Source organism: Canis lupus, chromosome 7, assembly GCF_011100685.1.
Source record: "Canis lupus familiaris isolate Mischka breed German Shepherd chromosome 7, alternate assembly UU_Cfam_GSD_1.0, whole genome shotgun sequence".
Lineage (NCBI taxonomy): Eukaryota > Metazoa > Chordata > Mammalia > Carnivora > Canidae > Canis > Canis lupus.
In genome coordinates this window covers 9,468,038-9,485,810 of record NC_049228.1, presented here as the reverse complement: position 1 = coordinate 9,485,810, position 17,773 = coordinate 9,468,038, and the positions used below count along the sequence as shown (strand labels likewise).

At 46.4% G+C, this 17,773-nt stretch overlaps 1 protein-coding gene across 1 annotated transcript in view; it reads left to right on the top strand.

The window, feature by feature from the left end:
• The first annotated feature begins 2,721 nt into the window (after positions 1–2,721).
• KCNH1 (potassium voltage-gated channel subfamily H member 1) overlaps positions 2,722–17,773 on the top strand; it is a 372,237-nt gene continuing 357,185 nt past the window's right edge. The window contains 1 exon segment of the mRNA XM_038542056.1: positions 2,722–2,915. Coding sequence (XP_038397984.1) covers positions 2,837–2,915 — 79 coding nt within the window. The 5' untranslated portion in view covers positions 2,722–2,836.

The following is a 17,773-nucleotide window of genomic DNA, read 5'->3' as shown; positions in this document are numbered from 1 at the left end:
CAGCTTAATTGGAATTCTGGCCACAGTTCTTTAAAATTGTCCCTTTAAATGAGAAGTGGCTTTTCCTGTTATATAAAAACACAGGAACGCTCAACTGCCTTGCCAGCGCACATTGGTATATTGTGAATCCTTTACAAATGTGTTACCAAATTTTGACAAATTTGTAAGACTAGAGCTTGCTCCAGCTACGATTCCTACATTTCAGTGACAGAGCTCAGAATTTTAAGCTGAGCAGATCCTGGAACTGAATGTAGAGTCGGGAACAGAAGGTGTCAAGAAAGAGGTAAGAAGCATAGTGTATTGTCAAACCAGCCCCCCAAAAGCCGGTATATTTACTGAACACGTGCAACCTTGGCCTGTAAATTATTCAAGGAGAATGTGGACAGAGTAGAACACGAGTCTCTTCCCACAGTCAGATAGTGCTGAGGGTTGGGCATGAGAATGCTTTGCTTCCTCTTTGAGACACGCTTTCATGGACTCACTGTGAAACACAGTCACACTGAGTAGTGATGGTGGTTAAAGATTGCTGACTTTTTAGAGTTCTTTTAGGTCCTTTAATCTCTTCCAGTGTGCTACTAAAATCTGTAGTTTTCAAAATGGTGCCCCCCTTCCACACACATACAATATTGTGCACAGTGAGAATCACTGTGGTAGTGCATTTAAAATTAAAATAGAAGAGATCTCCTGGTTCTTTTTTCTTATCAGGTAAAAGGCTTTAACATCGCTCACCTCAAATGAATATCATCTGTTTCCTTTTTATCTGAGCCACAGAACATGAAAGCTCATTAAAATCCGAGAAGTTTTATTAACTCTCTATGACAGTTTTCCCCCATTCTCTTCTTTATCTTCCTTGCACAAGCAGGATTATGAGGTTGCTTGATGGGTTTTTAATATTGTCATGAAAAATCTCCCTGTGGGCATGTTTGTGCAGTAGATAACATAACCTTAAGAGTCTTATTCAAATGAACTTATTCAAATGAAGTGGGCAGACGCCACCGAGCTAGCTCAGCACCACATACATTTCAGATAAGTTCTTGTCAACCACCATTTGTTATCTCATTTGTAATAGAACAAAGAACCACTAGACGGAGCTAGGGCTTAAGAAATCACAGCTCGACACTGGGCCTCTGAGTGATGGGTTATCTTATGGAAAAAGTATATCATTACTTTGATTTCAAAGCCTATGCAAGGGTTACCTAACTCGGCTAGCAGCCGTCATCTATTTGCTTTGTGCCCACACAAGATGATGTCCCTAACGGCCCAATTTATTTAGTCACTCATTGATGACATCTCACCTCGGTATAGCACTTTACAGTTTAGAGTGCTGCCCTTGGCATAATTATGTTTGATCTTCACAGTAACTCTGAGGCATTGCTGGGCAAGGATCGGTTCCTGTATTTTGAGACTAATAAATGGAGACAGGGTGTCTGCAATACAATAGGCCGCACCAGGGTGGTGAACCTGGACAGGTGAGGTGGTGGGTCTGTTCTTCCCTCATAAATATTTTGGTGCCGGCCATTAATCTAGCCTGGAACTAACTAGAAAACTATCACCTCCTTTTGTGGTCTCTGGCCACACCCACTGGGGGAACGTCTCTTAAAAAGACAGGTAAAGAGTCCTGTGCAGGTGGAAATTGCCCAAGTGAGCACGGGGAAAATGAGCAAAAGTGAGCTCCTGCCCAGAAAACCCTTGGTGTATATGATTCTTCGTATCAGAGGCAAAGGTGTGGAAGACCAGCACCTCATCCTGTGTGTAGACAATCCTTCAAGCCAAGGTTGTGCTTATTACTGAACGTTAAGTGTTGGGGACGCAGCCCACCCCATTCCTTCACCCCCACCATTTGGCCTCAGAGGCAAGCCCACCCTTTTGATGCCCGTCAGTTTGCTCCTGTTCCCTAAGCTCACACATTGATCCTAACAGGTTGTGCTTCAGCTAAAAAAGAAGTCGTGCATATATACAGATATTTTCTTGGCCTTGGGTTCAACCAGACGCTGGATCAGAGTGGAAATCAGGTCAGTCACTCAGCAAACCTGTGAAACGTCCGGAGCCTGCATCTGTCCGTGCCTCGGGTTATCTTTAACGACTCAAGACAGCGCTTCTGGAGCTCCGTCGGTTGGTCACTCTGCGAGTCTGACCCCTTAGGATTCAACTTCTTTAACTACTTGGGAAAACACGGGCAACTCTCACGGACACTCACGGACGAGGCTAACACCCCCCAAGGGGAGGCGGGAAGGTGTTCCAGGGGTCCCCGAGCTCCCAGAGGCTCCGGCCCGCAACGGAGCGCAGGAGGAGGCTTCCAGGGTCATGTGCCCCCAGGACTCGCGGTGACCTCGTGGCAGGTGGACGCACCGCGGACGGGGCTCCGCGCGCCAGCGCAGGGCGCACCCCGAGCCCGCTGCAGGGCTGTGCCAGGGGGTGGCGCTGCCGCCCCAGCCTCGGCCGCCCGCCCGCCCGCCGCTTCCCGGCCGCTGCGGGAGCCCCCCGCTCGCTCTCCCGCAGGCCGGCGGGGGGAGGCGGGGGGCGGGGGGCGGGGGGCGGGGGGGGGCAGCGCCCGGTAGGGGGCGCCCCGGGCCAGGCGCCGCGGCTCCCTCCGCCCACCCGGAAGGGCTGCGGCGAGGCGAGCCCCGCGCGAGCGCTCCGCGAGGCGGGCGGCGGGGAGGGAGGCGCGAAGAGGGCGCGAGGGCGGCAGCCGGAGGGAGCGCCGCCCCTGGCCGCCGGGTCCCCGCGGGGCGCATGGGGCGCCTGGAGCCGCGATCGCGCCAGGGCCCGGCGCCCAGCTCGCCGCTGCCGTGAGAAGCCGCCCGGGACGCCCCCTGGACCGCGAGCTGCCGGGAGGATGACCATGGCCGGGGGCAGGAGAGGACTGGTGGCCCCGCAGAACACGTTCCTGGAGAACATCGTCCGGCGCTCCAGTGGTAAGCGGCGCCTGCGGCTTTCGGGGACCCGGGCTCTCCCTCCCGCCGCTCGGCGCCCGCGGATGCAGCGGAGCCCGCAGCTCCACCGGGAGCCGCGGCGCGGGGCCGCCTGCCCGAGGCTGGCGAGGTGCGCAGGGCGGGGCGAGGTCGCGCACCCCAGCGCCCCGGGGACGGCCCCTCTCGCGCCCTCTCCGCCCCCCTCCAGACGGCGTGACAGCGGATGGGCAAAGTACTGGGAAAAGTGATGGGGCGCCGGCCGCGGCGGGAGCGGCACCGCGCTCCCCGCCGCACCGCCCGCCCCCCGCCGAGGCTCGCGGGGCTCCCCGGCTGCACCCCGGCGCCGCCTCTCCCCGCGGGGAGCCCGCAGTCCGGGAGGCCGGCGGGTCCGGGCCCCCCCACCCCGAGGGCTGGGGGCGGGGGGTGGGGCGGGGGGCGGCAGCTGAGAAGTCCGAGGCGTGGGACGCGGGGGTACAGGGACGCGCTGCACCTCGCCCGGGTCCACCTCTCCCCCGCCCCCACCCGTCCCACCCTTTGGAGGTTAAGGCTCGTGAGGGGCAGAGTTTCCTGGACTTGGATGGCAAGTGGAGCGCACAGGGGCAGAGCTGGCCAGGCGGGCGCAGGGCAAACCTGTCGCAGGTCCTCTCTCCCAAACCTCAGCAGTTTCTTGCCCGCACACCTTGCTCACCTCTAAATTCCCCACCTCGCCAAGCCTGTCAATCTGTCCATCACCCCGTCACCCGGGGCTCCCCGCTCCTCTCTTTCTTTCTCTGTGGCATTAAGGTGGACAGTGCACGGCAGGGAGCGCTGGACGGGATGCTCCCCAGGGAGCAGGGATGCGAAGGGAGAGGAACGCTGGCGATCCCTTCTGGACCCACCCGCAGCAAAGCATCCTGGCTCCAGCTCGCAGGGCAGAGAGGAGGTGGGCGTCTGGCCCCGGTCATCACAGGGCCCAAATGAAAGGGGGCCAAGCCTGGAGATGCTCTTTACAGGTTCCGGGACTCCTCTCCTCCCAGGGACCGAAGACACGAAGAGCTAACTTAGGAAATAGGTTTTAGAAAGGCGCAAATGTCACAATTTCGGAGCCTTAAGGAGGAGCCCGTGTTTAAAATCATGGGCTTCTGTTTGGATTTAGTTAGGGATTCAGGGGGAAGAGCGTGAACAGTGACTTGTGCTCCCAAGAAATACTCTTTAATTGAAAAGTGATTGAAGTTGATCTTAACAACAAAAAGCTTATCAACCAGGATAGCCTATTCTTGGGTCTTATTTAAATATCTTAGAAATGATCATTTACTGTGTGTCTCTTAAGAGTACCGAAGAGTTTCTGTTTAGTCACCTTTTCCTTCAAGATCTCTCTCACTCAAACTCACGAAGGGGGCTTTTAGAACAAGGTGACCCCCATTACCTGGAGATTCGAGGGGATGAGAATTACTTGGTGAGTAGTCCCCATGAACTCTTCTGTCGTGAAGAAGCTGGAGGCGTTCATGGGTTTTTAAATAAAATCACTAGTTAAGAGTTCACCTGCTGTGATTGCTGTGGTTATTGACCTGTTAGGGGGTGTGGAGACAGTCTTGCAGATTTGGGGGATCTCAGTGACATCAATTTTCTCATGAATCTCCAGGACAATTCCTTTTTTTCTTATTATTTATTTAGTTAGTTAGTTATTTAGTTTTTTTTTGGTGAAGAGGCAGTGTCCTTTAAGTTATAAGGGAAACCTCGTGTCTCATGTGTATCATACTATGTTTTTAAATGGAGAAGGAGATAGCAGATCTTACATGTAACAGTCCTAAGGTTCCCTGGGCTTGTAGGAGGACCTTAAGAAGGGTGGGGCTAGGGGTCCCTGGGTGACTCAGTGGGTCGAGTGTCTGACTGTTGATTTTGGCTCAGGCCAAAATCAGGGTCCTGGGATGGAGCCCTGTGTCAGGCTCCCTGCTTGTGGGGGCGGGGGTGGGAGTCTGCCTGAGAATTCTCTCTCTCCCTCTGCCCCTCCTCAGCTTGTAGTTTCTCTCTCTTTCTTTCTCCAATAAATAAATAAATAAATCTTAAAAAGAAATAAGAGTGGTGAAACTAATGCCCCACAACCACAAAATCAATCTGGAGCTGGGAATGCAGAATAAATACTCTAGTTGATTTTCTTAGAGCCACTTCTCCTTTATAAGCATATATAGAATGTCAATAGACTAAGTAGCTGGGAATATTTTTAGCATTGGCATTTTAATTTCAGCACCAATCCCAACAGCTTGACTTCAGTTAACCAACCAACCAAATGACATCAACCACACAAACAAAACATCCTTAGGAGAGTTGGATGAAGTCTTCTTAACATGATCTATTGTTTCAGAAGAAAGTATTCTGGTCTTGAAATGTGGGATTTAAGCTTCTCGTGATCCCTTTCATCACATTTCCTAGAGACAAACAGAAGAAAAATATGTGGACTCTTGGAAATACCACAATATCTACATGCATTGTTTTATTTTACAGTGATGGAAAAAGTCTATTTAAAAATATTGATTGTCTCCTCCTGAAATCCACCAGCCTTTTTTGGACGTGACAGTGTTTAAATAGCAGCTTACCTTTAATAGCAGTACTTTTTGGATCATCTTTTTAAAGCATTTTCTCCCAGTGGTCTTATGCAGTATTCTTGTTCCTGTTTTACAGATCAGAAAACTGAGCCCTTGGAATATTAAGTGACTTATTCAAAGTGACAGGCACACATTGCCTGACACAGGAAGTCTTTGGAGGGTATCATTCATTTCCTCCTGTAGCATCATTGTTTCTCCAGCCATATAACTTAGCCTGTCTTTAAAACATGCACACACACACACACACACACACACACACACAAAAACTACTCTCATTATATGCTTATGGATAATAGAAGTGGCTTTGTCTTGGGGCATTAGAATATCTGATGTCTGGAGTATCATGACCTGTAGGATTAGATGCTGCATTGTCTGCCTCTCCTTCCCCATCCTTGTGTAGATGAAGAAGGTGAAGGAAGCACATTCCCTCAAATATTTAAGGGCAGAGCTGATGAGACCCGAAGTCCCTTGACCCCAGTGTCATGTTCCTTATGGTACACTATGCAGCAGCCTTCCTTGTATTACCAGTATGTTCTCTAGAGAAGCTTAATTTCCCAGGGGAGATTAAATAAAATGTTATAACAACAAGAACAACATCCATTTTGGCTAACAGCCATACTACCACATCCAAACAGAATAACGGCAAAGGAGAAGCTAATTCTGTTTTAAGCAAGGGCAGTATTTTCATCTTTGTCAGTGGTTTAGCTGAAGTCACCCGTGGGGTAACAGCCACTTACTTATTCATGCACCTGCTTATAGTTATAAAGTTTTAAATAACTTTTCAGAGAATATCACATTTGATCCTCATATGCCAGCAGAGGAGGTGCAGTGTCTCCATTTTAGAGTTTCAGGAGCTGAGAATCTTGGGGCGCCTGGGTGGCTCAGTTGGCGAAGCGTCTGCCTTTGGCTCAGGTCATGATCCCGGGGTCCTGGGATCGAGCCCTGCCTTGGGCTGCCTGCTCAGCAGGGTGTCTGCTTCTCCCCCTGCCTCTGCTGCTCCCCCTGGCTCCTCCTGCATGTCTTCTCTCCATCTCCCTTTCTCTCTCTCAAATAAATAAATCAAAATCCTTAGGTTAAGTAATGTACTTACAGGTAGTAAAAGGCAGTTGGAGGCACGTCAGGTACTAGTCAGCAGCTGTGACAGGTTTGTTCATTCAAAAAGGATTTATCGAGCACAGTTATTGAATGCTGAGGATATAGTGGGAATCAAGGAACCCTCCTTGCCCTCAGAAATTTGCATTCTAGTGAATCTTGGTCCAAGCATCTTGACCCTTCCCACGATGCTTTCTGGCTGTAGCTCTTATACAGGCTTGACATTGTGTTTAAAAAGAATTTTTTTAAAAGGTATTTCTTGGTTTTGATGGGACTAAAATCTAGTTTAACTTTCTCTGATACATTCTGAATACCATTTGAAGGAGAGATTTTTTTTTTAAGATTTTATTTACTTATTCATGAGAGTGAGAGAGAGAGAGAGAGGCAGAGACACAGGCAGAGGGAGAAGCAGGCTCCAAGCAGGGAGCCCGATGTGGGACTCGATCCCAGGTCTCCAGGATCACGCCCTAGGCCGAAGGCAGGCACTAAACCACTGAGCCACCGGGGCTGCCCTGAAGGAGGGATTTAATAATTATCTGGGTTTTTTTTGGAGAGTTGCAAGTAATTAGCAGGAATAATTAAGTATTCTCCAGATTTTGCTTATGGTCATGTCAGTGATCATGTCAAATCCTTCTACTGACTTTGTTACCACATAGGCAAAGCCAGCCTGTTTCTCTTTATATTCATGATTGGAAAGTGTTATTCCAGAATATTTTTTGATGGTTGCTTAAATCTGCAGGCACTTACTGTCATGGGAAGGCTGGCAGACCTTAGTGCCAGGAAACTACAAAAATATTACCCTAAATGGTCCCATTCTAGGCAGAACATATGTTTTAGTGTTCGGAAACCTATATCAAACAATTGTAGGTGCCAGTAAGAATCCATGCACATTAGCAGGAGCGAAACGTAGCACATTTTGGTACAGATTTATGTACATGTATAATTTACAGATTGCTAAATCAGCTGTGTTTTTGTATAGTGTTAAGTTGGTTCAGGTTGTTGATATAATTAGTACACAAACAGGATGAAAGCCGCGGGTAATGTTGTGTCTCCTCATAGATGTGTTGAGCCACGGTAATATTTATAAAACAGAAAACTGGTTAAAATCCATTGTTGCTCCGAAAGGGGAATAGATGGTAATCTGGATTATTACCAGCTCCACGGAGCTTGTTTTTTCCCTTGTAATATGTTCCGAGATAACCTTCAGCCAAGGCTCAGCTGTCTTGCTCTGAAAGTGTCAAAAAGTAAAATCTAGTGACTGATAGAGCTCGGAGATAGGGAAGATGCAGGCCTCTGATTTAACGGGAGACAATAATATTTCCAAACTCCATGGGCCTTTTTTTTTTTTTTTTAAATCCCTCTATTTTAATCATCGATCGTGAAAGAAGAAATGCATTTGAGGAGCACTGTGGGCGAGTTGAATCTTTGCCTTCATTCTTTCTCACACCAGCTCTTCATTTATGATTGGGCTTTGTTTGGCCCTGGCTTCTCCAGCATTACCTCGAAGTGCCCCACTTCTTCTCCTTCCCTTTATTTTTGGTTAGTTAATGGCTTGTAGGCAAACACTTAAAAAAAAAAAATATTTGTTACTTGTTCAAAGGCATCACTTTCCTAATGTGAGTGTCTGCTTGATACATTTTGGGTATTTGGACCATGGTTTGTTTTTGTTTGTTTCTTTAGGTGGCCACACCTGTAACTGGTGAGAAAGAGAAATAGAATCACAGAAATTTAGGTCCAAAGGGACATTTTCTACTATTCGCTTTCCAGTGTTCAAATGTCTCCAGAATTTCCCTCTCAGTTGTTATCCAGCCCATGCTTGAATAGTGATGGGGTGCTCCCTTTTTTACAAGGAATGTTCTGTTTTCAAGTAACTAGTAATTGTGAACTACTTTCTCTTGTGTTGCCTTGTCTTGTTTTGCCTTCTCTTCTCTTCCCTCTCCTCCCCACCCCTCTTCTCCCCTTCTTTTTTCTTCTCTCCTCCTTCTCCTACTCTTTTCTTATTGTTATTCTTTGGTCTCACCCAAATCTGTCCTCTTACAGCTACCAGCCACTCATTTGAGGCCTGGCCCATGGAACAAAACTGACCTAGTTCACTCCTTTTTCTATCAGAAAACCATTTTTTTTTTTTTTTTTTTTGGTGGTAGTTATTTGATAATAGTTGTCCCGCCTTGATTCTTCTTCCTTTTTTTTTTTAATCTTTTTGATTGTATAATACCACAATAGAAAAGCATATAAAATAATTTTGTGTAGCTCAACACATTTGTATAAAGTGAATATGGTCCTGTCACCATCTATGCCAAGAAATAGAATCTTGCCAGCTCTCCAGAAGCGCCCCGGACCCTTCCTGATCCCAGCTCCCTTACTCTCAAAGGGAACCATCTTCTGATTTTATGGTGATCACTTTCTTGCTTCTTCCTCCTAATTTTGCCACCTTGTTTTGTATTTCTGAACACCTGCAGTTTAATTTTTTATCTGTTTTGAGCTCCAGATGCATGGGGCCATACAGCATGTGTTCTTTTGTCAGTTGGAAATTCACCCATGTTGTCCCATTTGCTGTTGGGTCATTTTTACTGTGGTGTGATGCTTTATGGCATGACCATACCACACATTTTATGTATCTTTTCTGCTGTTGATGGACTTGTGTTGGTTCACAAACTGGTTTCTGCACACAGAAGGCAAGGATATACCAAAGAAAGAGCCAGGCCACTCCAGATGGGTAGGTGGCAGGTTTATTTGTAAACAAGGGAACTTACTTAGGAGGCTTGTCTTGGGCTGCCAAAAGACAAGTAGATCTCTGCACCTACTACTAGAATCTTACAAGTTGATACACAGGCCTTGACTGGGGCCAGTCATGTATTCAGTCCTCATGGTTTCCACCCCTGACTCTTTCACGGCTGCATGCTTGGAATGGCTCCCACTGTGGGAGCAGTGAGCAGAATGTACATTCCAAGGGCAGAGGAGGGGGTGAGGAGCCTCCGATTGCCTGGGCCCAGCTGGCAGGTCAACCAGTGGTCACATCGTCTTGGTGACCTCCTCCAGCAACATGTGAGCTGTTTCCAGTTTTTTTTGCTATTCGTGCTGGTCCAGACATTCTTGTACATGTCTTTTTGGACATGTGGGGACCTATTTCTCTTGCATGTTTACCGGGGATGTGTTAACTGGTTAACTACGGTAGATAATGCCAAGCAATTGTCCTAAGGGTTTGTGTCAATTTGCCATCCCGCCAGGGGTAAAGGAGAGTTCTCATCACTCCACATCCTGGCCAAAACTTGGCATTTTTTCCTTTTTTTCTCTTTAATGGGGACATTGCCCAAACAGTCTAGTAACTAATAAAATAGGGTCATTTAGAGTTCTGTTAATAGTGAGCACATGAACAAAATGAAATGAAAACAAAACTTGCTCTTGTCCTTTGGGAGGCATCAGTGTCTAGTGTGTGTTGAAATGTTCTCACAGTCTGAACTGCCTCACACACGCTGATAAATGACATGAAAGACTTGCCCAGTTAGAATTGTGTGCAAAGGGTTCGTGCAGGGGTGTACACGTGCGTACACGCGTGTGAGTGTGTGTATTTAGGAGACCCATTTTCTTAAGCTGAGAAGCACTAAACCCCAGGGATAGAGATTATGTAAGAATCAGAGCTGGAAGTGAGAAGGAAATAGGAAGTGGATGATTTATGTTTATTTTAGTGAAAGACGGAAAATGGCTGATGGAAGGAAGGGCACAGATGAAGGAGGCCTGAGAAATCAAAAGACAAAGTAAAATGGAAAGTAAGGTTTAGCTTATGGGTTCAGCTTCACAAACACAATGGACCTCCTTTGTGCCTGATGCTGAGCCAGAGGCCAAGCAGAACACAATGAGGGAGAGTTCTGTGATATGGGGTCTGGTCGGGGGATTTATGATGAAGACCAGCAGGCACTGTAGACCTCGAGAGATTTAAGCGATGTTGTGTTGGTTGAACACACATGACACGTGTTTCCCTTATAAATGTCTTACCCCCAAATTATTCTTAGATTTTACAGCCATTTCTTTTCCTGTGAGATTGAACGTGGGATGACTGGATCCCTGAAGTCAATTTAAAGAAGATTGCAGAATGTGTGAATCTTTGTTTTGGTGGGTGGAAGTTTTCCTAAAAAAAAAAAAAAAAGAAAAAAAAAATCTCACTCCTCGGGGATATCTCACCACTCTGACTTCTTTGGCATGCTGTCTTGGGTTGTTCACCCATTGTGAGCTTTCAGCTGTTGACTTTAAAAATAAAACAGTCATTTATTTTACCAGCAAAAGTGGGTTGATTCAGGAATAGCAGAGAATTATAATTTGGGACAAGCAGACTCTGGCAGAAAGGACGGGGTGTCCAACAAAGGAGGGGAACGTTTTATGGAGAAGAAGGAGGAAGTTGGGGGTGGGGGCTTGTTTTGAATATGTGTCCATTGGAGAAAGGCAGGAATTCAGGGTGATGATGGCTTCTCGTTGGCTGAGTTGCTGAGGTGGTCAATTCTTACAGGAGATGCGCAGTGTACATCTTTCCCTGTTTGGGCCTGTAGCTGCTGCTGATTCTTTCCTGTTGAGGATACTTCTGTTGGGGGCCTGTAGGTGATGGACAGTTCTTGACATCGCGTGGTGCTGCGTGAGAGCTCCCCTTTCTGGCCTCTCTACTCCCATTTTAGTCAGGTCCCTTTACGTTTCCACGCAGCATGTTCTGGATGCTGGGATTTGTTTGGTGCTCTGTTGTTGTCCACGCGCATGCGGTCGTGGCAAACACACTGCGGTCTGAGCAGCTTTAGCATCTCACTTCTCATGGTCTCTGCTCCGACAGTCACGCGCTGCTGCTAATGAGCAACTACCAAAAACTCTTCCGATTGGGTGTCCGAGAGTTATGCCAATAATCAGAATGTTTGCTTCCTCATCCTAAGATTGCTCATGTTGTAAATTGAAATGACATTCTTTTGATTAGCTCTAGGTTGCATAAAACTGAGTTTGCAAATTAACTGAGTCAGTTCTTTCCTATCCTTTTTTTTTTTTTTTTTTGGTTTTATTTATTTATTTGAGAGCGAGCGAGCAAGAGAGAGCATGAGTGGGAGAGGGAGAGGGAGGAGCACAGAGACACAGGGCTCGATCCCAGGACCCTGAGATCATGACCTGAGCCAAAGGCAGATGCTTAACCAACTGAGCCAATTCTATAATTATTAATGTAATTATTAACCAAGAGTGCCCCCAAACCATCATTTCTCATATATTTTTACAAAATTTTTAATTTATTTATTCATGAGAGACACACAGAAAGAGGCAGAAACACAGGCAGAGGGATAAGCATGCTCCCTGCGGGGAGCCCAAGGCAGGACTCAATCCCAGGACCCCAGGATCATGCCCTGAGCCAAAGTCACACCCTCTATCTCTGAACTACCCCAGGTGTCCCTCTCATGTCTTTTTAAAGGTCTTGAGGTGACATCAGGTGCTTCTGTGAAGAAGAAAGTCCTCTCCTTCCTCTCTTGTTCCTCCTTCTCTGAAAGAAACACACACAGCGTGGGCCCCCCAGTCCTCACATTCCCACCCCGGGGCCTGCGTCTGAGAGATGCTACTGTACTGGCACATTTTACTGATGCTTTGCCCCTGCTTAAGTGTGGTTTTCATTTTAGACTACACAACCGTGGCAAGGAAAATGAGTTCATTTGAGTGCTAAGTCTGTATTTACTTTATCTAAATGGATTTTTTTAAAGTTTTAATTTTGTTTCTTCTCAGCGTTATTGGTATCAAATTGATCAGGATTCTGTGCTGCTGTCATGAACGTTGTGCTTTGGGTGGGTCAGGGTGCTGCCTATCTTCTCTTTGCCTCCCTAGAGCCATTCTCTTTTCTTTCTTTCTTTCTTTCTTTCTTTCTTTCTTTCTTTCTTTCTTTCTTTCTTTCTTTCTTTCTTTCTTCTTTCTTTTTTTTTTTTAAAGATTTTATTTATTTATTCATGAGAGAGAGAGAGAGAGGGAGAGAGAGATTGAGAGGGGCAGAGGGAGAAGCAGGCTCCATGCAGGGAGCCCCATTCTCTTTTGGGAGGCTGCCCTGTATGGGTGATGTCCACGGGCTCCCTTGCTTCCTGGCTTCTGGCTGGCTCCAGCCCTCGAGGGGCATGCCCACCATGAGATGGAGGGAGAATTTATTTACTCTGTGCTATTTCTTCTCCCAGTTTCCTTCCTCCCTCCCTCCCTCCACCGTAGCCTAGCTTGTCCCTTGATTGAAGACTATACATCTAGCTCACTCTCTTCGGGTCTGGGTAGGGCTGAGGGTCCCAAAGTTTCCAAGCATTACTAACCCTGGGGGTGCTGCCTGTCGCTGAAGTTTCTCTTGGGGGTGTCCCGGGGGCAGGCTGCAGCTGGCTGGTACTACCTCTCAAGATCTGATTATGTGCATCTCTTCCCTTGTACGTTCTGAGACTTCACCTTGGTGGCTTTACATCTGCCATGCTGGGGTATGTGCACCCCCAGAAGTTGGCAAATGGTGTATATCACCTGCCATGAGTTACCAGCACGCTACTGCCGATACCTCCCCACCTGTGCCTTTGTAGATAGTTCTGTTATTCCCCACTCGTCTAACTCTGAGTGTGCCATTATTTCCCTGCCAGGACTAACTGATAGAACCAGTTACTTGTTCTCTGGATCAAGTACTTTCTCAACTTTTTGTCCAGACCAGCTGTAATCATGGGGGGCGGGAGGGGGGCCCAATGAGGGGCAGGGGTGTATGTTCCAGGTTGTTCTTTCAACTGAACGAAAAACACCTGTGTTCTGTGTGCCACAGGCAGCTGTCCTTGCTTTTCCACTCAGTGAGGTGGTCCCCTCCAGGCTGGGGGGCTATTTTCACATTCCTTCTCCATCTTCTTTCACTGTCATGATTTCAGAGGTCAGGAAAGACCATAAGTAAATTGTGAGTTTATCAGAGACAGTGGAAGCCAGGTACTTACTCCAAGTTATAAGCGCCGATTATAATTATTGGCGACAGTCATGACCTTGGACGAAGGGCCTTTCTCACATGTGTCCCTGGCAGCCTTGCCTCCCCTGACCTTCACTGGGACCCTTGTCCTGTGGGTGATTTTGTCATTCTCATTCTACAGATGCAGACACATGGGTGTCACAGTTGGGGGACTGCTGCTTTTGAGAGTGTGGTTTGTTTAACTCGAGAGGTAAATGGTTGGCTGCTAAGGTGTGTGGATGGAGGAGGGTGCATGTTGGAGACCGAGCGGACTTTTCTCTATAGCCTTTCAAGTAGTTTTCTGGTTGTTCTCACATGCCATTCTTGCCTCGGGTAGCAGCTAGCGGGTCAGTGGTTCCAAGGACCTACTGGGCCCTGTTAAACCCCCTTCTTGGCCAAATCGCTCTGGAAGTTTGAAGTTGTGGTTTCCTCTGCTGCACATTTACCCACCATCCACTTTTCATCTTTCAGAAACTGAGCTCATGCCTTCTCCTTGTTTTGGTGTATATCCCTTTTCCTTTTTCCGTCATCCTTCCAGAATGAGGAAATACTAGTATGTGATCAATCTGCCATCTTGAAATGATACTGATATCTTTTGAAGACAGAGGAGGCCCTCAATTCTAGCCTTCTCTCTCTGTCAGATAAAATTACACCTCATGCTTCCCCCCCAGCGAGCGTGTCCAGGGATTGTGCTCTGGCCCGACCTCCATGGAGTGTGCCATTTTTCTCTGTTGTTCTTGACAATGACAAAACTAAAACCATTTAGTAATGAGTTTGATGTCCTTTGTTTGAGGGAAAAACAATCCATGGACTGGGGGAATGTGGCGCCTCACAAGCAGCGGAGGCTCCTCCAGGGGGATTGGGGCAAGAGCGGGTTCTATATGGTGTTAGAAGGGGCGATGTGGAAACATGGCATCGTGACTGGTTAGGAGGTCAGGATTTCCTTACCAGGCCAGCAGGTCTTGTTTTCTAGGTAAGGTCGGCTAGCTAAAGGTGACTTGGAGGGTTGGGATTGGTGTACGTGAGGTGTTCCTGACAGTGAGGCGTTTCCCCGAAGTGTGAGCTGATTTAGGTTTAGATTCGTGACACAGGCCGGGCCACTGGGGCGGCCACCATTTCGTGAATCCCAGAGAACGAATTAGCTGTCACTCTCTGCCCTAACTTCCCAATCCCTGCCTTCCAGCTGTCTAGGTAGCTTTGAATTTCCTGCTTTGCTTCTCTTTCTCTCTCTCCCTCTGGCTCCTGGTCTCCATCTGTTTCCTCAGTCCCTCCTGCATGCTCTTCCCATGGGCTTATGTTCTCTGCTCACTCGCTCTCTAGGTCTTGCTATGGGTCTCTTGCTCTTGGGTGCCCATTCTCCAGCTCTGCCTCGTGCTCTTGTACTCCTTGTTGGCCATCCCTCCTACTCCCGTGCTCCTTGTCCTTCCATTCCCTCCGCCTCACATCTCTCCATCTGTCTTCCTGTCCATCTCTGCCTCCTGCTGCCAGCCATGGATTGTCTCTGTGGCTCTCTGCCTTTTGTCTGTACCCCTGTCTGTCTGTGTTGCTGTTTGCCACTTGTCTTCATCACTATCTGCCTGTCATCTCTATCTGTTTGTTGTCTCTCTTTGTAGTCTCTGCCTCCACCTTTCCTTCGTTTGTCCATCTCTTTTCGTCCAGTTCTCCCTTCACCTGCCTCAATAGATGCTCTTGCATGGATCCATCCGATGGCCTTATTTCTCTCCCAAGACCTCCTTTCTCCACTTACTCAGCAGCATGCACAAGCTCAGCTCTACAGACCTCTTGGTCCTAGCATCTTGGTTTTTGTTCTGAGAGAATCTAATTGGCCCAGCTCTAACTATGAGTTGTTGCCTGGTTGTTCCTGGCCTAGTCTGCTGTGACTGGGGCCTGGATAGGCCGTCGGGAGGGCAAGGAGTTATGTGATATGTAGACTATGGCAGGTACAGCTAGACAGGGAGGTGGGCAGAACTTTCAAGCAAACAGATGTATCCCCTGCACTCCTGCCATGCCTGGGACAGAGTAGTTACTCAAATATTTGTTATATTGAACTGAGCTGCTCTGAGATTCTTTCCATCCACCTTGGTGCTATACTCTAGCCTCACTGAGCCATTTACCAAGAAAGTTGTAAAGTAACATAGGAGAGGGACACCTGCGTGGCATCTGTGGTTGAGCATCTGTCTTCTTCTCAGGTCATGATCCTAGGGTCCTGGGATGGAGTCCTGCATCAGGCTCCCCACAGGGAGCCTGTTCTCCATCTGCCTATGTCTCTGCCTCTCTCTGTGTCTCTCATAAATAAATAAAATATTAAAAAAATAACACAGGAGACAAATGTAAAACTAATTAAAAAATCTTTTTCTAGTACTATTTAATAGTCTATACTGCTTAGTTTGAGTTACTTTTTTTTTTTTTTTTTTTTTTTACTTCCAGGAATGAAATTTTTGCATGTTATTATTCAATGATGGTCAGAGAGTTTTTTTTTATAAATTTATTTTTTATTGGTGTTCTATTTGCGAACATATAGCATAACACCCAGTGTTCATCCCATCAAGTGCCCACCTCAGTGCCCATCACCCAGTCACTCCCACCCCCCGCTGACCTCCCCTTCCACCACCCCTAGTTCATTTCCCAGAATTAGGAGTCTCTCATGTTCTGTCTCTCTTTCTGATATTTCCCACTCATTTTTTCTCCTTTCCCATTTATTCCCTTTTACTATTTTTTATATTCCCCAAATGAATGAGACCATATAATGTTTGTCCTTCTCCGACTGACTTATTTCACTCAGCATAGTACCCTCCAGTTCCATCCACGTCGAAGCAAATGGTGAGTATTTGTCATTTCTAATGGCTGAGTAATATTCCATTGTATATGGTCAGAGAGTTTTGTTCAAAATGCCTATAATATGTATATATGTGCATTAAGAAATGATTATGACTCTAAAAATGAGAATAAAACACTTGATTAATCTATCGCACCACTTGTTAGCAACTGATAACACCAAGTATTTCTTCACAGTAGTTCAACGTGTCACTGACCTCTTATTTATTAAGTAAACTATCACTGAATCATAGAAAGTCTACATTTCTAACAGTTTCATGTGTTTTTGTTCCCTTCCATAGTGCTTGTAAAACTGATTCATCTGTTTTGTTTTATTTTATATAAAATTAAAAAATAATTTATTTAAATTCAATTAATTAACATATAATGTATTATTGGTTTCAGAGGTAGAATTTAGTGATTCATCGGTCCTGTGTAACACTCAGTTCTCATTACATCACGTGCCCTCCTTAATGCCCATCACCCAGTTACCTGCCCTCCAGCGACCCTCAGTTTCCTATGATTAAGAGTCTCTTATGGGGGATGCCTGGGTGACTCAGCAGTTGAGTGTCTGCCTTTGGCTCAGGGACCCCGGGATAGAGTCCCACACTGGGCTCCCTGTGAGGAGCCTGCCTTTCCCTCTGCCTCTCTCTCTGCCTCTCTCTCTGTGTCTCTCATGAATAAACAAAATCTTTAAAAAAAAGAAAGTCTCTAATGGTTTGTCTCCCTCTGTTTCATCTTGTTTTATTTTTTCCTCTCTTCCCCTATGGTCTTCTGTTTTGTTTCTTAAATTCCCCATATAAGTGAGATCTAATGATAATTGTCTTTCTCTGATTGACTTCTTTCACTTAGCTTAATATCCTATAGTTCCATTCACTGTTTTTATTGTTTTAAAATCTTTTAATTTGATGTTGAATGAAGGTGGAGGTCACGCTAATGAAACTATGTATTTAAGGGTAACTACCCAGTAAACAAAGTGTTTGAGTTTGCTCTTGAAATTGAAGGCTCTCTTTCCATTGTAATTTACTGACTTAATCAAAACGTATTTATTTAGGATATTAAAATTAGAGGCAAAGCAAGTGATTATGGAATCTCTTGGGAGGATTATCAGATCTCTTGCCAGGATTGGGCCCTTGACAATTTAGAAGAGTCATTTTCATGGAATTTTATTGTTGAAAAACAATCAAGATACAACATGACTTCTGCCGATCTTAAGATTTTAGATGTTTTATTTAGGTGCGTTGTACTGACTGGGCTCCTTGTTTCCCTCATCCCATCCTCTCCATTCTTCCAAATTTTGTCAAATCTCGATTTTTTTTTCTAAAGACTCATTTCTAGTATGGATTTTATGTAGGTTTGGGCAAGTTGAATTATTGTTTTCTTGTCTTTGTCTAGTGGTTATGTATGTACTTCTTGTTTTC